This window comes from Macaca thibetana, chromosome 7 (genome assembly GCF_024542745.1).
Source record: "Macaca thibetana thibetana isolate TM-01 chromosome 7, ASM2454274v1, whole genome shotgun sequence".
Classification (NCBI taxonomy): Eukaryota; Metazoa; Chordata; class Mammalia; order Primates; family Cercopithecidae; genus Macaca; species Macaca thibetana.
This window is the reverse complement of record NC_065584.1, coordinates 136,381,393-136,403,357: the sequence shown is the minus strand read 5'-3', so window position 1 is coordinate 136,403,357 and position 21,965 is coordinate 136,381,393. Positions and strand designations below refer to the sequence as shown.

At 42.4% G+C, this 21,965-nt stretch overlaps 1 protein-coding gene across 3 annotated transcripts in view; it reads right to left on the bottom strand.

The window, feature by feature from the left end:
- Positions 1-5,764: 5,764 nt before the first annotated feature.
- Positions 5,765-21,965, bottom strand: part of MAPK6 (mitogen-activated protein kinase 6) — a 63,061-nt gene continuing 46,860 nt past the window's right edge. For all 3 annotated transcript variants that reach the window (XM_050797933.1, XM_050797931.1, XM_050797932.1), the window contains exons 4-6: positions 13,707-13,871; positions 11,372-11,573; positions 5,765-8,117 (exon numbers count right to left, since the gene is read on the bottom strand). In XM_050797933.1, coding sequence (XP_050653890.1) covers positions 7,019-8,117; positions 11,372-11,573; positions 13,707-13,871 — 1,466 coding nt within the window. In that variant the 3' untranslated portion in view covers positions 5,765-7,018. The remainder of the gene's footprint in view (positions 8,118-11,371; positions 11,574-13,706; positions 13,872-21,965) is intronic.

The following is a 21,965-nucleotide window of genomic DNA, read 5'->3' as shown; positions in this document are numbered from 1 at the left end:
AAGTTGAAGCTGTAAGTAACCGGATTCTACCCACTGTTGGGATCAGAAGCCTAGCTGGTTGATAAAGAATAGAGCAGAGATGAGATGCAGAGTCCTGCCTGGGCTACTGGTGCTCCCCCTCCCCAGGCCTGGTTCCGGTTCTTCCTGAGATCCAGTTCTTGGGCTCCAGAAATCACCCTTGAATCCTAATAAATTTACTGTTTTTGCAAAGGCTGCCGTGAGGTGGTTTCTGTTGCCACAGATCCTGAGTTAGATGTAGAATCTAGGCCTGGCTCGGCTGCCAGGGTTACGAACAGCAATAGCGCAGAGACAGTTGAAAACCAAACTGCACTGCGTTGTCTTAACTGGGTCACGAGCGTGTTGTGCAATCCTAACAGGTACAGTCATCCCAGCCAGGAGAGCAGGGAAGCAGCTTAGCAGCTGACTCAGGAGCAATACAATGGTTCACCTAAACCGCACCTACACTTGACAATGCAATTAAGGATAATAAACCAGCCCAACCAGTCTTACGTATTCTGAGAATTTCTAACTGTTCTCGGATTGCAACTTGGAGCTTGCTGGTTCAGGAGAGTCACATCGAAGGAATCCCAAAGTTAGATACCCCTTTGCAAATTGCACAAAGTTGGAGAACTATGAATACTACAACCCCAAAACGAACAAGCAAACCCCGGCCCTATCAATAGAGCTTCGCTGTTCCAGAGCACCATCAATCCAGAGGGAATTTACAAACTAGACAGCCAGCATCAGTTTCCTTCATGCCTTCATTCAGTAAATACGGTGTGCTCACCATGTCCCACGCCCTGAGTAAGGGCTGGGGATAGAGCCAAAGTCCCTGCTTCAAGGAGCTTATATTCTAACGTGGGAATACAATCTGTAAATAAAGATATACCATGTCAGTGGTTATGTGCTGGAAGGCAAAATCAAGCGGGTCAGGGGCATATGACTGATGGGATGCATGCTATTTTATATATACATTGGTCAGGCACAGCCTCTGTGATAAAGTGACATTTGAGCAAAACTTCTAATGAGGGAGGGAGGGAGTGATGCAGCTCTCTGGGCCAAGAGCTTTCAAGGCAGTGAGAAGAGCATGTCAAAAAGCCTAAGATGGGAGCAACTGTGGCCCAGTGCTGTTGGACCCATGCGAGCACAGGAGGGAGGAGTGGAGAGGTGCCTGTGAGCCTCGGTCAAGACACTGGTAGTTACCCTCAGGAGGGGAATCATTCAAATTTTGAGAAACTAGAGGAGTGATGTGGTTTGACTTAGGCCTTACAAGGATCACTCTGCTGTACTGACTGTAAACTGCATGGTGGCCAGTTAGGAGGCAATAGGCATGGTCCAGCAGCCTGGGAGGGTGGACTGGATCACAGGGCAGCGATGGAGATGGTGAAAAGGGGTCAGATTCTGGATACGGCCATGGGATTCATCGATGGATTGGATGTGAGTTTTCAGAGAAAGGACTGTAAAGTGACTCCAAGGCTTTTGGCTTCTAAATGAAGATGCTTGTTCTAGGGGGTGGGGTGGGGAAAGCAATTGAAGACTGGTGGGCTCAGTCTAGTCTTTTGGAGTCTGAGAGCTGCTTCACTGAATTCGTTTGTGTAAGGGTTTGGCTGGTGAGAAAGGACCAGAAGCTGGAGCCAAAAGTGGGATAGAGCTGGTGGGTACTATGGCTAGAGCGAGAAGCCATCTGTAGGTCAAGGCCAGAAGTTTAGATTGATAGGAGAATGCAATACTGAAGGCAGCGTCAAGGTCAGAATCCAGTGTTCGGTACAATTTGGGTGGCAGTGGGCAGTAATTCAAACAGGACAAGTGCAATGGTGATTTATTAAGTACTAGGCATTGGCCAGGCGCAGTGGCTCACGTGAGCCTGTAATCCCAGCACTTTGGGAGGCCGAGGCAGGCAGATCACAAGGTCAGGAGATGGAGACCATCCTGTGAATGGTGAAACCCTGTCTCTACTAAAAATACAAAAAATTAGCCAGGCGTGGTGGCGGGTGCCTATAGTCCCAGTTACTCGGGAGGCTGAGGCAGGAGAATGGCGTGAACCCGGGGGCTGGAGCTTGCAGTGAGCCAAGATCACACCACTGCACTCCAGCCTGGGCGACAGAGCGAGACTCCATCTCAAAAAGAAAAATAAAAAAAAGTACCAGGCATCATGCTAAAAAGCCTGTGTGTACAGTATCTCATTGAATTTTTACAACTCTACGAATTAGGTATCATTAGCTCTACTTGACAAATGAGGAAAATCAAAAGGTTGAATAACCTCTCCAAGGCCACAAGGCTTGTAAGCAGAAGAACAGTTTTAAGCTTTGATTGGATCTGACTCTGCAGCATGTGTGCCTAAACACTATGCAATGCTGCAAGGTTCAATGTACCAGCTGGCAGCAGAGGTTGCCTCAGAGGTTCAAGTCAGGAGGGTGTGGGATTGGTAAGTCCAGGTGGAAGCAGAGTCTAAATGTACAGACATGGCTCCAAGTTTGTTTACATTAGGCATGAAGAAACAGGCTTGGACTGGACTTTGAACCAGGAGACTGGGAGCAGCATCTCAAATCTGGCACCAGCGTTCCCACTCACCCAACTACAACAGCACTAAGACCTAATTAGGCAAGATGTTGCAGAGGCTGACAATTGTAATGGAAAGTCAGTATTCTGCTTAGCTAGGTTTGTGACACTACCACTGTATTATACTCAGATAAACATGTGAATCCAGTGGAATTTCTTTGTTAGACCTCTGCATTATAACTGAAACAGTGCTCTAATGTGGATGATCAAACACTCTTCCCCTTCTGTAAGATATTTGTTACATAGAGGGTGGAATCTATGTTGAAAGAGCTCACAAAGATCCTTCTCTTCACCTGGCTTACTGAAGGAGACTGCCCTAGATCCTACAGGAAAGAGCTTCGTGAGTTTACATTGCTCTTTCAAAGGCAAACAACCCTGGCGTTCCAATACTTTTGCCTTTTTCTCTACCTATCAACTGGTAAGGATGCACTAAACACAAAATTTCATTCTCAGGCTGCTTAAAAGGCACATTTAATGCAGCCAGTTCAATAAAGATAATACAGAAATAAGATATATAAGCAAGCACATCCTGGCAAGAGCTAATCGCTGTGCTATTATGATGGGTTAGAATTAAATAAGACACTGTCTGGTTCAGAAGTTGTTTCAGGTCAGGCTCGAGTAATATGCTTTTCTAGTTTAATAAGGAACTTAAGCTCACCAAGATCGTGACACCCAAGTGACGGACAGTCAGTGGTAAAACTGGGTCCAGAACTCGGATCTCCTGATTTCCAGTTCAATCTTCTTTCTCCTCTACTCAGAAGGTACTAGGATCTGAATGATAAACAATGCTCACATGGAGAGGCATCAGGTAAAACTGCAATTGACTAATATGCCATACATGATGGACCTACTTAGGGTAGAGTCTCTATTGGCTTTTAACTCAATAGTAAGCAGGTACTGAAAAGGCTGGGAGCAGGTCAGCGGTTCAGACAACTGTCCACTTGCTGACCAGACCACTAACTAAATGTGCTCTATATAAAACACACCAAAGCATTGAATGGAAAACAGTACCTGCAAATAAAATGATAATTTCATAAGCAGTACTATACAGGTGTCTGAGAAGCAAAGGTGATATTTGCTGGGATTTTATTTGAAAACCCTATTTGATTCATTATCTACGTCTCCTTAGATAAGGCTCCCACTATAATTACATAATTGGCTCAGCCTTTAAGATTTAAAGCCTCTGTTCCCAAGCTGCAGTGGCTGCAGCAGTGGGAAATGAGAAACAAGGCGATCTCATATTGAAGTGGCTACGTAAGGATCCCTAAGGTGTAGTCATGATGTCCAGCCATGCAGTTGTTTGGAATTAGACATCCTGATTCCTACTGTAAACTGAACATTGCAAAGCTGGTAGGATTAATTCAGTGGAAGAAACTTGGTTTCTTGTTTGGAGGCGTGTGGATGAATAGGAACTCTTGTGCACTGCTGGCAGGAATGTGAGTCAGTACAATCACTTTTGGACAGGGATATGGCATCTTCGTAGACTTGAAGATATGTTGCAACTCTACTCCTAGGTTATCTGCCCTAAAGACACTCTTTCTTACACATGTTCACAAGAATTCTCACTGCAAAGATGTTGGTAGAAGCAAAATTTTGGAAGATGTCATTTAAAAAAATATGTTGTGGCGTAGCAATTAAAACTAAAGCTATCAGGCTAAATGATAGAAAGAGCAGGGGTGGCCATACTCATGTCAGAAAAAAATGCTTTACAGTCAGGCACAATGGCTCACACCTATAATTCCAGCACGTTGGGAGGCTGAGGAAGATTGCTTGAGCCCAGGGTTTAAGACCAGCCTGAGTGACATGTGGAGACCCTGTCTCTATAAACACATTTTAAAAGAACTATAAAAAAAAAAATTTAAAAACTAGCTGGGCATGTTGGCTCATGCCTGTGGCTCCAGCTACTCAGGAGGCTGAGGCAGGATTGCCTGAGCTTGAGAAGTCAAGGTTGCAGTGAGTTTGATCATGTCACTGCACTCCAGCCTGGGCCACAGAGTTAAGACCCTGTCTCAGAGTAGAGAACCCAGAAATAAATTCTCATCTATATGGTCAAATGATCTTTGACAAAGGTGTCAGCTACTCCTAGGTACTCAAGAGGCTGAGGTGGGAGGATCACTTGAGCCTAGGTTCGTTCAGTGAGCTGTGATCACGCCACTGCACTTCAACCTGGGTGGCAGAGCAAGACCTTGTCTCTTTGTTTCATCTTCATTACCCTATAAAGATACTTTGATTGCAAGTGGGGACAAAGTAAATGGCACATAAAATTTTTATTGCAAATTTGACTTTACAATACTTAGTACTCAGCCTGGGTCACCCTAAAGCAAGCATATTTTATATAAGCGGTTTCAGTTTTACTTTCTTTTTTCTTTGATGACTATGTTTTGACTTTTTAATGCCAACAAGTCAGATCATTGTGTAGATGGCCACTAAACTGCCAAGGTGACAGTAACAAATGTGGATTAAGCCCAGGAGCCAAGTTTCCCAGTAAGAAAAATCCTAGGCCTCCTTCAGGGAAGACAGCATTTGAGTCAAAGCTAATTATCCTCAAAATGAACATAGATTTGCAAAAAAATGGTTATAATGGAGGATCAGGGACCAATGTCTGCTGCCCGTTGCTTCCTTTACCTCCTGTCTGATGCTCTTATGACACTCAAAGCCTCCACACTTGTCACCCCACCCAGATCCAACTACAAGTGTCCCATTTCCCCCCGCCCCACAAATCAATTCTCATGACTGCACTTCAGAGCTTGTCCTCTTAAGGTAATCTATGTTTAAATTCATAACGTGGACAGTATTCAACCAGAAAACAAAAAAATATATATCTATACACAGGGCTTTGAGAAGGTAGGCGGGCAGATATTCACAGAATCGGTGTTGTACAGAACAAGGATGAAAGAAAAGCGAGGATGGTTTTATAGCTGGATGGGTACAAGGGTAAGTTCATAAGCAAAGATGTATTACGGAGCAAATACTTCTCAAGTTTTCTCTGACTGCACAGTTCAAAGATTCAACTACACATTTTACCTAACAGTTTTGAAATACTATAAAGCCTTATTCCATTCTAATGTGTGATGGTTTAAGTCAAAAGACTTCAACCTTCTCAGCCTTTCAGACTAGCAATTTATAGCCATAATTCAAAGTGATTCTGGTAGTAATTTTCATTCTAGCAGAAAATTTTCATTAATCCAAGAGTGAAACAGGAGCCGTATTTGCTGGCCATGTTTTATTTGTCCTTTTTCTTCAAACAGGATAACCAAAGATACAGACAGTATTCAATAAAATAAAATAGATGAAACAAATTCTAAGAGACTGCGATGCCACATGCTACGTTTAACCTAATTTTATTCATGCTTGCCTTGGGATGGGGAATAGATCATTCAGTAAAAACATACAGTAAAAACAAAATGTCTTACCATGTACAACTTTTAAACTACAATAATGATGTACCTTAATTACTTCCATGCACACAAGTCTAACATTCGTTTTTTTTAAAAATAAACACAATTAAGACTTCTAGGAGCATTTTATAATAAAGTAATTCCTAATTAATTTTTCTTTGTAGATAGATCAAGCACCTCCAAAATACAAATTCCTATACACAGTGAGCACGTTACTTAAAATGAACACTTAAGTAAATTAAGTACGTGGACAGCCTTAGGATAAGCTGACATTATAGATTCAGCTAGGTAGGCAACAAACCATAGTGCCAAATGGAAAAAGTGTATTTGCAAATAAATTTTAAAAACTAAGTTAATTTTTATAATTAAATACAGAAAATATACTGATTTGCTAAAATAAATAAGATGTGATGTATTAACACTTCACTATAAAGAATGCATATCAGAACATTTATAAACAGTGAATGAGTTTTATTAAGAATAGTTTACTACAATAAACGCTGGCTAAATAGAAGTGCATTTTGTGAAGCACTATGGGTGGTATATGTTTTGCCACATACTCTTGTTACCTTGAGGTAGATAACACATGTGTACCAAATTCGGCATTCATTTTCAGTTGCTGCTGGTATCATGTGTTTTAAGAAATGTGTACAGTATGAAAAACTTGAAAATACTCATGAATGAAAAATGTCTTAGGAAAAAAATAGCTATTTTCATGCAATTATGTACAGTCTCACTGTGTAAATTTCAAGGCAAGGTTTGTTTCCTGTAAAACAGATCATTGTTCTATGAGAGAATGTTCTTTACTTGTCTTAGTGCATTTCTTTTCTCCTCCTGCATTATTTTGCTCTAGTCTTTATTTTTGTGTGCAAATGACATGCCAGTTAAAATGAAAACTCTCACATGTAGAAAAAGAAAGTCTGGATTTTAAAAACCAAGGAACTCATAAAATCCTTACTAAATGACACCATCTGATTCAAGTAAAAAATGACTTAAACACTAGTAATAAAAAAAGACAAAACACATTTCATGAATACAAAGACAAATGTCTGCTGAGTGTTTTAGTTCAGATGTTTCAGAATGCTGCTGTATGTTTTATGAGGAATTTGAGGGGAAGATTTCATAGCAGAAGGTGTTAATGTGGCCTGTATTGACTTAAGTGGTGACCCAACTGGACTGTGAAACTGCGGGATGCCTATGGACTCGAGCTGCTTGTTGAAGAGGAACTCCCCACTGTTGTTCAGAAATCCTGCCTCATGTCCTCTCTCCCCAAGCTTCCCATCCTCTACTGGCTCAGTTTCTAGCATTTCAGTATCTTCTTTCCTGCTAAAGAACTTGTCCAAGTAACTAGTGTAAGTGTTTTCCTTCTCAACTTGTTCATCCTTCCTTACCTCACAAAACTGATTGATGAAAAAACAGTCCTCCCCACCACTCACAAACTGGCTGTCCCAAGAAGATTGGTACAAGGCTTCTAATTGAGCCAGATTTGCCATTCCTTTTTCCTGTTTTTCCTGGCTTACTGACTTTGATATCAAACTTTTCAATTCTAGTTGGGACACTGAGCTATTCAAGTCATTTAATTTATCAACAACATCAGTAGGCTCATGTTGGGAACTAAGTTGAATAGTTCCTGCAATAAAGGAATCAAAATCAAATCCCTGATTCTTTTCCCTTTCTTTTCCAGCCAGTTGCTGTGATGCTTCCTCTAGCGCTATCTGGGCTTTAACCAATCCATTCCTTTCACATTTTGATTTGCCTTTCTTATCAGATTTTTCTTTGCTTTGTTCTTTCCAATTGGAAAGATCTATAATAAGCTTGGGTTCATAGTAATGGTTAACTTCACTCTCTCTCCAAACTAAGTTATCTAAATATGATGACGACCTCGTTTTGTAGTTACAAGTATGGCTACACTCCAGATCACAATATTTGTTTTCATGATGATCTGAGTATTGCCAACAAGGCTCAGTAGAGTAACTGGTATCAAAAGCAGGATCCTCTAGATACTTTTCCCGATCTCCATCCAAATATTTTCGGGGATCAACTTGTACTTCTTCTTCATCAGTGACATCGGACAGAGCTCTTGGATCAAGCTGAACCTCATCAATATCAAAGTTGTTATGTATAGGCCAATCATGCTCTGAAAACTGACAATCATGATACCTGAAAAAAATCAATACACTAGTGTTATTCCACGTATATGATTTCATTTTCAAATTCACCGAGTACTTTTTATGTGACAGCACTGTGCTAGGTCTATGAGGGGATAATTATAGGAGAATAAAGTCATATGCCTGCCTTGCCCTACCAAAACTTAGTCTTGATAGGTAAGCTCTGTTAACATATTTGGTAATTGCCAATGAAGTATGTAACTTCATGAGGAACTGAGTCTTCCATTCTGAAATAAGACCAATTCTCATTTATTTTCAATTTGTTTTTTGTCCACCAGTTTCATGCAAACAAAAGACTTCATGGCCACAAAATGCACATCTCGAATCTCAATCAGGTACCTTACAAATGTTTACAGTAAGGGCAACTAGAAGAGGTTTGCTGGAAAACTCATCACCATGAATAGCAAAAATCTCCCTGTGTATATGTGTTACTGAATGTGCTATCCTATTACTGACATGTACAATCATTGAGGGAAAAGAAGAGAGATTAGATGACTTAGCTAGGTATAATAGAAAATGCAGGCCAGGTGCAGTGGCTCATGCCTGCAATTCTAGCACTTCAGAGGTGGGCAGACCACTTGAGGTCAGGAGTTTGAGACCAGCCTGGCCAACATGGTGAAACCCCATCTCTACTAAAAATACAAAAATTAGTTGAACATGGTGGCGGACACCTGTAGTCCCAGCTACTAGGGAGGCTGAGGCAGGAGAACTGCTTCAACTCAGGAAGTTACAGTGAACAGAGAGATGGCGCCACTGCACTCCAGCCTGGGCAACAGAGTGAGACTCCGTCTCAGAAAAGAACCATATTTAGGGGGTAGAAATGGACACATGGAGAGAAAAAATAGTTTGTAGATTTGTGCAAACATACCATACCAATACCTCAATATTTGAGGAGGAGGAAAAAAATTTCTTCTTAAAATCTGGCCGGGCGCGGTGGCTCAAGCCTGTAATCCCAGCACTTTGGGAGGCCGAGATGGGCGGATCACAAGGTCAGGAGATCGAGACCATCCTGGCTAACCCCGTGAAACCCCATCTCTACTAAAAAATACAAAAAACGAGCCGGGCGAGGTGGCAGGCGCCTGCAGTCCCAGCTACTCGGGAGGCTGAGGCAGGAGAATGGCGTAAACCTGGGAGGCGGAGCTTGCAGTGAGCTGAGATCCGGCCACTGCACTCCAGCCTGGGTGACAGAGCGAGACTCCGTCTCAAAAAAAAAAAAAAAAAAAATCTTAAGATTGTCATTAGTGGTTCCCAAACCTGGCCATACATCAAAATCACCTGATGACTCTAAGCTACCATCCTACTCTGAAGCAGAATTATATCTAAACTTTCCCAGAAATGTATTTATTATTTATCTGAGACAGAGTCTCACTCTGTTGCCCAGGCTGGAGTGCAGTGGCGCAATCTCAGCTCACTGCAACTGCCACCTCCCAGGTTCAAGTGATTCTCCTGCCTCAGCCTCCTGAGTAGCTGGGACTACAAGCGCCTGCCACCAAGCCTGGCTAATTTTTGTATTTTCAGTAGAGACGGGGTTTCACTGTGTTAACCAGGCTGGTCTCGAACTACTGACCGCAGGTAATTGGCCCGCCTCGGCCTCGCAAAGTGCTGGGATTACAGGCATGAGCCACCGTGCCCAGCCAAACTTCCCTAGAAATCCAATTCTTTCACTTTATGAAACATCAAATTATACACTAATGTTTAGACTTCAAAAAGTCCCTTTTACTGAACCTCTGTTAAGTGTCCCCAAATTAATTTTGTCATTAGGAAAATAGATTCAAATACTGGCTGAGTATGGTGACTCACGCCCATAATTTCAGCACTGTGGGAGGCCAAGGCAGGCAGATCACCTGAGGTCAGGAGTTCAAGACCAGTCTGGCCAACATAAAACCCCACCTCTACTAAAAATCAGCCGGGTGCCTGTAATCCCAGCTACTCAGGAGGCTGGGGCAAGACAGTGAGCCAAGATCGCATCACTGCACTCCAGCCTGGGTGAGATTCCATCTCAAAAACAAAACAAAAAAAACTGCATCTAACATTAGTCAAAAATAATATTTATCTTAAGATGTAACTACCACTGAGACACTGGAGATATTTTATTGGATATGATTGAGTCTTGTCATCTAACATCTTAAATTGTTCTGACATTCATAAAATGATTTACTTCCAACCTTCACAGTTTAAGGACTTTATAATTTTATTTACTAAATATGCCTTAATGACTGAAAATGTTTCAAAGTAGCATTTAACTTTTCCCATCATGTATCATCTAACCAGTAATTACTTTATTAAATATTTAAATTAACGGCTATTTAAGGATCATTACTAAATTTTTCTTTTTCTTTGAGATGGAGTCTCGCTCTAGGCCAGGTATGGTGGCTCAACCCTGTAATCCCAGCACTTTGGGAGGCTGAGGCAGGTGGATCATGAGGTCAGGAGATCTAGACCATCCTGGCTAACATGGTGAAACCCCATCTCCACTAAAAATACAAAAAAAAAAAAAAAACTAGCTGGGCATGGTGGCGGGTAGCTGTAGTCCCAGCTACTCAGGAGGCTAAGGCAGGAGAATGGCGTGAACCCGGGAGACAGAGCTTGCAGTGAGCAGAGATCACGCCACCGCATTCCAGCCTGGGTGACAGTGCAAGACTCCGTCTCAAAAAAAAAAAAAAAAAAAAAAAAGAGATGGAGTGTCGCTCTATTGCCCAGACTAGAATGCAGTGGTATGATCTCTGCAGCCTCTGCCTCCTGGGTTCCAGTGATTTTTCTGCCTCAGCCTCCCAAGTAGCTAGGACTACAGGCACCTGCCCGCCACCACACCTAATTTTTGTATTTTTACAGTACTAAATTTTTAAGACTTTTTTTTTTTTGAGACGGAGTCTCGCTGTCACCCAGGCTGGAGTGCAGTGGCTGGATCTCAGCTCACTGCAAGCTCCGCCTCCCGGGTTCACGCCATTCTCCGGCCTCAGCCTCCTGAGTAGCTGGGACTACAGGCGCCCGCCACCTCGCCCGGCTACTTTTTTGTATTTCTTAATAGAGACGGGGTTTCACCGTGTTAGCCAGGATGGTCTCGATCTCCTGACCTCGTGATCCGCCCGTCTCGGCCTCCCAAAGTGCTGGGATTACAGGCTTGAGCCACCGCGCCCGGCCAATTTTTAAGACTTCTACATTGTCTTATATATAATATTAGAAAACTCACTACATACAGTCCATTGAAAGTTCAGTAAATATTTTTCTAATTTAGGATCACTTTACCTTTCCCAGTTATAAATGTGACTGTGAGTTTCATCCATAAGCAAAATATCATCAACTTCATCTTCAATATGAAAAGGATGGCTTGAAATTGGCTCATCCATTGGAAAAGAATATATGCTCATGTAAGGATGGGAGAGCGCTTCTTCTGCTGTTAACCGATCCATGGGACTAAATGTCAAAATTTGTTCCAGGAAATCCAGTGCTGCAGAAGAAAAGGTAAAAGTTTTTGAGAAAAGAACTGCTTACCTTTAGAAAAACAGCAAATGTTGATCTCATTTATTTAAATGACTAGCTAAGTGATTCCCTTAGCACTTCATACTACACAACAGGAAATGAGCATCTTAATTGTACTAACAGGTCCCCATCTTATAAAGGGGAAAAATAGACTACACAATTAAAAAGTTAATTTGTCAGAAATCAAACTCTGGTTTTATTTAGGACTCTGGTCAACCACAAATCCAATTCTTCCAATAAAACAGGCTAGTAGGCCTTCCTTAGCTCCTCACGCAGCCTGAAAGCTGTATTTACACCAGTCACACACTTCTATGCCTTATGATACCAACCTTCAACCCTGGATCATCACCAACATCTACTCTCTGGCCACACACAACAGATGAAAACTAGCTGCAATATCCCATATCTGGCTCATTACAAATTCATACTAAACAATTTCATTGTGACCTTTGCTATCTGGCCTTCTCTTTATACTCCAGTCTTCTTTATCATTCTCAACAGATAAACCCACTTCATATTTGTCTCAATCCTTATACTTCTTCACTATGGTCACTCACACATCCTCTTATCCTTGCCTTCTAAGTGAGAAAGATGGCCTTTCTCTCTCAAGCCAACCTGTACTCTAGAAAGAACCCATTCTTTTCTTTAAAAAGAGAATTTTAAGACACAGGGTCTTTGCTCTGTTGCCCAGGCTGGAGTACAATGGCATGATCACAGCTTATTGTAGCCTTGAACTCCTGGGCTCAGGAGATCTTCCTGCCTCAGCCTCCCGAGCAGCCAGGACTACAAGAATGCTACAATGGTGCTGAAGCATGCTAAGATAGAGAAATGTACGGTAAACCACAGAAAGGGAGGATGGAAGGTAAGTATTGAGGGAAATTAACCAGAGTAGGGCTCCTAGGAGTCTTCTAGGTTCACTCAGATGTACTTAATCCTGTTTGCTTTTTTCCTTCAAAGATCATAGAGTGTGGGGTGAGAACATGTATTCTTTTTACCAAGTTGCCACTGCCTCAGAATGTGCTCTGTCCCAAAATAAAACTCCACTGTTAAGAAGAAAGTAGTATGGAGCGTATAATTGATAAATCTTTAGTCTCAGAAACTCCATCCACTCTTAGTTCACTTGCTTGCAGGCACAGTGTTGCCACATGTGACCAAGGATCTTTGCTCAATGGTTAATCCCAGTCACTGGCCAAATATTCAGTTTAGTTCAAAGTTAAAACATGGTCCCCACCCTAAGGGTATGAAAAAGATTCAAATAGCATTATACAGCAAGGTTACAAATGCTTCAACAGCACCATCCTCTTGGTGAGACTCAGCAATAAATGACGATGACTCTAAAGTGGACCCGGGTTATGGCTGAGCAGAGCCACACCTGCAGAGGGTATGCAGACACCCACCCTGTTCCCCACTGCACCTCCCAATTCGAAATTGCTAGTTTGCATTTTAAAAGTGCTCCTTGGCCAGGTGTGGTGGCTTATACCTGTAACACTACCACTTTCAGAGGCTGAGGCGGAAGGGATGCTCGAGCTCAGGAGCTCAAGACCAGCCCGGGCAACACAGTGAAGACCCTGTCTCTATTTTTCAATAAAAAATAAAAATAAAAAAGTGTTCCCACAAAGGACTTATTTAGTTATGAACAGGGATGTTGTGACAGCGGCTACAGGGTTACGAGAAAGGAAGCTAGCAATGGAATTTGTGAAGACAGACTCAAAGTCTGGTTAAGAATGTGGAACTACTGAAAAGCCTGCAAAATCTGCTGAAATGAAACACAGCAGCTTTCTCTTTATCCAGGCATTTATAGGAGTTACAAGTATATCTGAGGAAAAAATGCCATCATGGTTTTGCCGCCAGTGCCTATATTCAAAATACTTGCTACTTGCTCTGGAAAGTAATTCAGAGGAACAAAAAAACAGATAGTAGCCTAAGCACCAGGACAAAAAAAAAAAGGGAGATGAGAGTCGAAGTTTTAGGTACACCTTAAGTATAAAAAGACTATTTGGGAGAAAGCCCCATATCTAAGGATAAAAAGTTCCAGCTCCCTACACAGATTTCTACTTCACACACAGGCATGAATGTGAGGGCCACTCTCGTGTCACAATACCTTCTCGACTAATTCCTGGAAGCAGCTGAGTTAAAGGTTTGTGTGGCTCAGTCATGTCATTTCTAATGTAAACTGGAATTACGCTGAGAAGCTCCTGACGATCTTCCTCATGTACAACAGGAATAGATTCTAAAATCAGCTGCATCTGTTCAAGTTCATGTGCACCTGAGGTAAAAAACAAAACAAAAAAAAACACACTAAATACAACAAACACATTCCTCAATGTTTACTTATTTCATAATAAACATAAATTATATTATAATGACCAGTGGGGGGAAGTTTGAATTGAATCATCAGGTTTCACTGCTTTGACTATCACCAATCTACTTATATCTATTTCCATTTCTGCTCACTGATATATTTAGTTTTAGCTGCTTTGTTTCCATAAGGAACTGACTAAGTTTGGTCTCATATTAAGGTTATCACAGACTAATGAAAAAAAAGCAACTGAGATTTAAGAGATCTAGATTCTGGTCTTAACTGTACCACTAATTAACTGGCTATAACTTCAGAGACAACAGCTAACATCTCTAGGACTTAATTTCACCATCAATGAAATGAAGGGTTGGACTAGACTTTTAAAATGAGAAGTTTTATAGTTCTTTGTTAGGGGTCAGTATTTCTAGGCTGTTAGGCAATTGAAGAAATAAAGGGGGAAACTAGGCTAAATAGGTGACTTTTAAAAATTCCATTTGCTGTACTCCAGCATGGATGACAGAGTGAGACCCTGTCTCAAAAACAATAAAAATTCCACTTGCCTTTCCTTTAATGTCTATAAATGCATTGAACATTCAAAAATTTTGTTAGTTCCTACTATGAGCAGGACACTTCAGAATACAGTTGTGAAACAAAACAGACCAAGTCCCTGCCTTCATGGATCTTACGGTGACATATGCTATAAAGAAAAAGAGAGTAAGCTAAGGGTGATAGGACTGTCGGGAAGAATAGGGCTGTTAATACTTAAAAAAAAGAAAAAAAAAAAAGTGAAGAGTTGGAGACCAGCCTGGCCAACATGGTAAAACCCCATCTCTACTAAAAATACAAAAATTAGCCGGGCATGGCGCACGCCTATAGTCCCAGCTACTTGGGAGCCTGAAGCACAAGAACTGCTTGAACCCTGGAGGAGGCTGCAGTAAGCCAAGATCATGTCACTGCACTCTAGCTTGGGCAACAGAATGAGACTTGGTTTTTGTTTTGTTTTGAGACAAAGGCAAGCCTCACTAAGAAGTGGAAAATTAAAGAAGTGGGGAATACACCAAACATTCATATGGAAGAAAGAAAGGAGTTCTAGGAAGATGGAGAGAAGCCCAGAGGAGACAGGCAGGTTGGTATGTCCAAGAAACAACAATTAGATAAGCCTAGCAAAAGTAGAGTAGTTTGGAGCACACAGTGGGAGATGAAGTCAGAGTGGTACTAGAACAAAGGGTCAGCTTTACCCTGAGTTTGATGGAAAGCCATCATACAGTTTGAGCAGAGATACGACATGATCTACCTTATCTTTCAACAGGATCACTCTGGCTGTGATGTGGTAACTAAAGACAGCACATACTGAAGCAGGAAAGAGAAGGTCCTTCTAACAGGAGAGACATAATGGCTGACTGGACTTGGGGAGGGATAGTAAGAGTGATAATAACAAGCTGTTTTACTTTTTTTTTTTTTTTTTTTTTGAGACGGAGTCTAGCTCTGTCACCCAGGCTGGAGTGCAGTGGCCAGATCTCAGCTCACTGCAAGCTCCGCCTCCCGGGTTTACGCCATTCTCCTGGCTCAGCCTCCCGAGTAGCTGGGACTACAGGCGCCTGCCACCTCGCCCGGCTAGTTTTTTGTATTTTTTTTAGTAGAGACGGGGTTTCACTGTGTTAACCAGGATGGTCTCGATCTCCTGACCTTGTGATCCGCCCGTCTCGGCCTCCCAAAGTGCTGGGATTACAGGCTTGAGCCACCGCGCTCGGCCGTAACAAGCTGTTAAGAGTCTGGATATGGTTTGAAGTAAGAGCCCACAGATCTGTGCTAACAGACTAACAGAAGTGAAGGACAGTGACAAGATTTTTGTCTAAGCAACTGAAAAATGGAGGTACTGGTTTGCTAACATGAGGAAGATAGTAAAAACAAAGTATGAGGAAGAAATATCAGAGGCCCAGTTCTGGGTAGGTTAACTTTTGTTATTAAACATTTGAGTGGAGATACTGAGTTAAGGAACCTGGAATTCAGACAAGAGGTCAGGGCTGAAGATATACATTCAGAAGTCATCATCAGATATAGATAATTCTTAAAGGAATGAAAAAGAATGAGATTACCCAGGGACTAAGTGAAACTAGAGAAGCAGGGAGCCCAAGGACTGAATCTGGGATACTTCCAACATGAGGCGAAAGAGAAGAACTGGCAAGGGTGACTGGAAAGAAGCCAGGGAAGAACTGAAGAGTGGCATGCCCAAAGACAGCTGAAAAAGCACCTGAAGAGGGGAAGATAAATTGTAACAAATGCTGGAGATGGTTCAAAATAAGGACTTAGAATTGATAAGGGATTTAGCATTATGGAGATCACTGGTGACCTCGATGAGAGTGGTTTTTGGTGGAGGACCAAGCCTGATTGGACAGGGTGAAAGACGGAATGTAAGCAGAGGAATTAAGAGCAGCAAGGATGCACACATCTTTTGAGAAGTTTTACATTCAAAGAGTACAGTAGTATATGGCAGTAGCTGAGGGACTGCGGGGTAAGGACAGAGATTCTCTTGTAAGACTGGAAAAATTTTATCAGTGTTTGAATGAATACTGATAAAAACGATCCAGCAGAAGGGGTAAAGTGAAGATGCGAGGAATAGAAGTGCTAAGCAGGAAAGAGGAAAAACACCTACTGCCCAAGTAGAAGTGTTAACCTGGGACAGGAACACCTACAGAGAGACAATCTGGACACACGAGAGAAATGTACCAAAAAATAAGACTATAACACTTTCTACAGGCTAAAAATACACTGATTTCCAATGAATGCTTGGTCCTTACCTTTTGTTGCTCTGTTCATTTGCACCTTATACCTAATAACCACTCAGCTCTCCCTTCATGTTTTTATCTAATAGTTCACTGACAAAAATCAATGAAGCATCTGGCAACTAGAAAAAAACTACAACCTAGATCTTTCTAATCATTTCACAAACTATTCCTATTAAATGTAAAAACTATGCTACTTAAAGAGTTTTAAAACAAATCCAATTATTTTTATTCCTATACTTAATGTCTGAATGTGCACTGAACGTTTAAAAACAAACATTTAAAAATACATAAATACAGCTGAGAGCAGTGGTTCACACCTGTAATCCCAGCACTTTGGAAGGCTGAGGCAGGTGGATCACCTGAGCAGGAGTTCAAGACCAGCCTGACCAATATGGTGAAATCCTGTCTCTACTAAAATTTCAAAACTTAGCTGGGCCTGGGGGCGTGCACCTGTAGTCCCAGCTACTCGGGAGGCTGAGACAGGAGAATTGCTTGAACCTGGGAGGAGGAGTTAGCTGAGCTCACATAAGCGCACTCCAGCCTAGTATGACAGAGCGAGACTCCCTCTCAAAAAAAAAAAAAAAAACACACACACACACACAAAAAACCTTTGTATAATCCATGCAGCAGCAGTAGGCACTGACCTCATTTCTATGACTTGGAGCATGACCAAATGATTTTTCATTATATAGACTTAAATTTGGTTTTGTTCTGAGACAAAGTCTTGCTCTGTTGCTCAGGCTGGAGTAAGTGGCATGATCACAGCTCACTGTAGCCTTGACCTGCCAGGCTGAAGCAATCCTCCCACCTAAGCCCCTTGAATAGCTGGGACCACATGTGTGTGCCACCATGCCCAGCTACATTTTTGTTTTTTTGTCTAGACAGGGTCTCACTATGTTGCCCAGGGTAGGTCTCGAACTCCTGGGCTCAACTGATCCTCTGGTCTCAGCCTCCAAAAGTGCTGGGATTACAGGTATGAGTCACCATACCTGGCTTGTTTTTCTGACTTGTTACTGTGGTGGCTTTAAAATGTGTCCACCTGGCCAGGCACAGTGGCTCCTGCCTGTAATCCCAGCACTGTGGGGGGCCAATGCAGGCAGATCACCTGAGGTCAGGAGTTTGAGACCAGCCAGGCCAAAAGGGTAAAAAAATTTAGCTGGGTATGATGGCAGCCACCTGTAATCCCAGTTACTTGAGAGGCTGAGGCAGGAGAGTCATTTGAACCCGGGAGGTGGAGGTTGCAGTGAGCCAAGATCGCACCATTGTACTCTAGCCTGGGTGACAAGAGCAAGATTCCATCTCGGAAAAAAAAAAATAATAATTTTATACACACACACACACACACATATGTACATACGTATGTGTGTGTGTGTGTGTGTGTATCCACTTAATCCATTCGAGAAGGTCAAAAATGAAAAAACGGTCCAAAAATTATTTTGATACTCCTCCCTTTAAAGGGTGGAACTGAACTCTGCTCTCATTGACCATGAAGTGTACTTAGTGACTCACTTCTAACACACAAAATAAAGCTAAAGTTGACAGTATGTAACTTTTGAGACTTGGTCACAAAAAGATATTTTACATGTGTGGTCAACTGATTTTTGATGAAAGTGTCAAGATAATTCAATGGGGAAAGAATCTTTTCAACAAATGGTGCCAGGACAAATGGACGTCCAATGTGTAAGAGTTAATCCCCCTTTTTCTTCCTTCCCCCACCGAATACAGAGTCTTGCTCTGTTGTCCAGGCTAGAGTGCAGTGGCACGATCTTGGCTCACTGCAACCTCTGCCTCCCAGGTTCAAGCAATTCTCCTGCCTCAGCCTTCCGAGTAGCTGGGATTACAGGTGCGCACCACCACGCCCAGCTAATTTTTGTATTTTTAGTAGAGACAGGGTTTCACCACATTGGCCAGGGTGTTCTCGAACTCCTGACCTCAGGTGATCCACTCTCCTCTGCATCCCAAAGTGCTAGGATTACAGGTGTAAGCCACCGCACCCAGCTGTAAAAGTTAATCCTATAAAACTCTCAGAAGACAACACAGGAGAAAACAACCATGACCTTGGGTCAGGCAATTATCCCTCAGATATGACACCAAAAGCAAAAGGGACAAAAGAAAAAGATAATTGGACTTCAGAATTAGAATCTTGTTTCAGGCCTGGCACAGTGGCTGATGCCTGTAATCCCAGCACTTTGGGAGGCCGAGGCAAGTGGATCATGAGGTCAGGGGTTCGAGACCAGCCTGACCAACATGGTGAAACCCTGTCTCTACTAAAAATACAAAAATCAGCTGGGCGTGGTGGTGCGCGCCTGTGATGCCAGCTACTCAGGAGGCTGAGGGAGCAGAATCGCTTAAACCCAAGAGGGAGAGGCTGCAGTGAGCCAAGATTGTGCCACTGTACTACAGCCTGGGCGAGTGCGCGAGACTCCGTCTCCAAAAAAAAAAAAAAAAACAAAAAAAAAACAACCTGTTTCAAAAGACATAGAGAAAGGAAACTGCAGAATAGAAGAAAAACATGTAAATCACAAAAGATTTGTATTCAGAATTATGTAAAGAATTCTTACAACTCAACAATAAAAAGACAACCCAATTTAAAAAATAGGCAATAGATCTGTACAGACATTCAACATCCATTAGTAGGGAAATGCAAATCAAAACCTCAATGAGGCCTGGTGCAATGGCTCCTGCCTGTAATCCCTGCACTTTGAGAGGCCAAGGTGGGCAGATCACTTGAGGTTAGGAGTTAGGGACCAGCCTGGCCAACACTGTGAAACCCCATCTCTACTAAAACTACAAAAATTAGGTGGGCATGGTGGCGCATGCCTTTGTAATCCCAGCTACCTGGGAGGCTGAAGGCAGGAGAACTGTTTGAACCTGGGAGGCGGAGGTTGCAGTGAGCCAAGATTGCACCACTGTACTACAGCCTAGACAACAAAGCGAGACTCCATCTCGAAAAAAGAAAAAACAAACCACAATGAGATACTACTTCATACCCGATGGATGGCTATACTCAAAAAGATAAAATTTAACTCTCATGCATTGCTGGTGGGAATGTAAAATGGTACAGCTGTGCTGGGAAACTGTTCTTCAAAAAGTTAAACAGTTATCACACGACCCAGCAATTCCACTCCTAGGTATATATACCCAAGAGAACTGAAAACATTTTCACACAAAAACTTGTACACAAATATTCACAACAGCATAATTCATAATGAAGAAGTGGAAACCCAAATGTCCATCAACTGAGGAATGGATAAATAGCATGTGGTATATTCATAGAGCAGAATACTATTTGCCCATAAAAAGGAAAAAAGTACTAATATATGCCACTACATGGGTAAACCTCCAAAATATTGCTACATGAAAGAAGCCTGTCCCAAAGTCCAAATGTTATCTGAAACAACCAGAGTAGGCAAATCCACAGAGACACAAAGTAGATTAGTGGATGCCAGGGGTTGGGGGAAAGAGGAAATGAGAAGTGACTGCTAATGATTTGCAGGATCTTTTAGGAGCCAAGACAGTGTTCCAAAATTAGATTGTATTATTTACAGAGTATATAACTCTGTAAATATACTAAAAGATATGGAACTGTATAATTTAAATAAATTGTATAGTATGTGAATTATATAACAATACAACTTTTTAAAATAAGATATACTGGCTATCTCCTTGCTGTCTTTTGGATCATTAGTTCTAGAGGAAGCCAGCCACCATATTATGAAGACACTCAAGCAATCCTAAGGAGATGCCCACATGGTGAGGAACCGAAGCCTCTTGGTGACTGTCATGTAAGTAAGCTATCTAGAAGTGGATCCTCCTGCCTTGGTCAAGCCTTCAGGTAACTGCTGCCCTTACCAACATCCTGACTGAGAAAACCTGAGCTAGAACCACCTAGCTAAACCACTCCCACATTCTGACACACAGAAACTGTAAAATGGTAATAAATGTTTGTTGTTTAAGCTACTAAGTTTTGGAGTAATTTGTGACACTGCAACAAACAATACAGAATTGTTTATATATGCTGGAAGGCACTTGATATCAGGAACAGAACCTCTAATCACAGTATTGTTCCTAAGCAAAAATCAATCCATTTAATAATTTAGTTTCCAGGAATCCCTCCGAATTTCAATTTAGAAAACTAGCATACATCTTAGATTTTTTTTTTTTTTTTTTTTTTTTTTTGAGACAGTCTCTGTTGCCCAGGCTGGAATGCAATGGCTTGATTCCGGCTCACTGCAACCTCCACTTCCCAGGTTCAAGTGATTATTGTGCCTCAGCCTACCCAGAAGCTGGGATTACAGGCGTGTGCCACCATGCCCGGCTAATTTCTGTATTTTTAGTAGAGACGGGGTTTCACCATGTTGGCCAGGCTGGTCTTGAACTCCTTACCTCAAGTAATCTGCCCGCCGCAGCCTCCCAAAGTGCTGGGATTACATGCATGAGCCACTGTGCCCAGCCAGAAATTTTAGATAAATAGAAAAAAATTACAGGCCGGGTGCGGTGGCTCAAGCCTGTAATCCCAGCACTTTGGGAGGCCGAGACGGGCAGATCACGAGGTCAGGAGATCGAGACCATCCTGGCTAACACAGTGAAACCCCGTCTCTACTAAAAAATACAAAAAAAAACTAGCCGGGCAAGGTGGTGGGCGCCTGTAGTCCCAGCTACTGGGGAGGTTGAGGCAGGAGAACGGCGTAAACCCGGGAGGCGGAGCTTGCAGTGAGCTGAGATCCGGCCACTGCACTCCAGCCTGGGCGACAGAGTGAGACTCCGTCTCAAAAAAAAAAAAAAAAAAAATTATAAAGGGCTGGCTTTTATATAAACTAAGTACTGGCATTAACATACTTAAAAGACATTTATGCATGCTGTCCTTTCTTCACCAGTGCTCTCCTATGTACACTAATCTTTCTTATGTAAATAGGCTCTCTCCTTTCCTTCTGCTCTTAGCACAGTCTGGGGGTCGGCGGGAACAACTCTAAAAATGGTATGTATAGAGGACAGGGTGCGGTGGCTCACGCCTGTAATCCCAGCACTTTGGGAGGCCGAGGAGGGCGGATCACGAGGTCAGAAGACAGAGACCATCCTGGCTAACACGGTGAAACCTCGTCTCTACTGAAAATACAAAAAATTAGCCGGGCATGGTGGCGGGCGCCTGTAGTCCCAGCTGCTCGGGAGGCTGAGGCAGGAGAATGGCGTGAACCTGGGAGGCGGAGCTTGCAGTGAACAAAGATCGCACCACTGCACTCCAGCCTGAGTGACAGAGCGAGATTCCATCTCAACA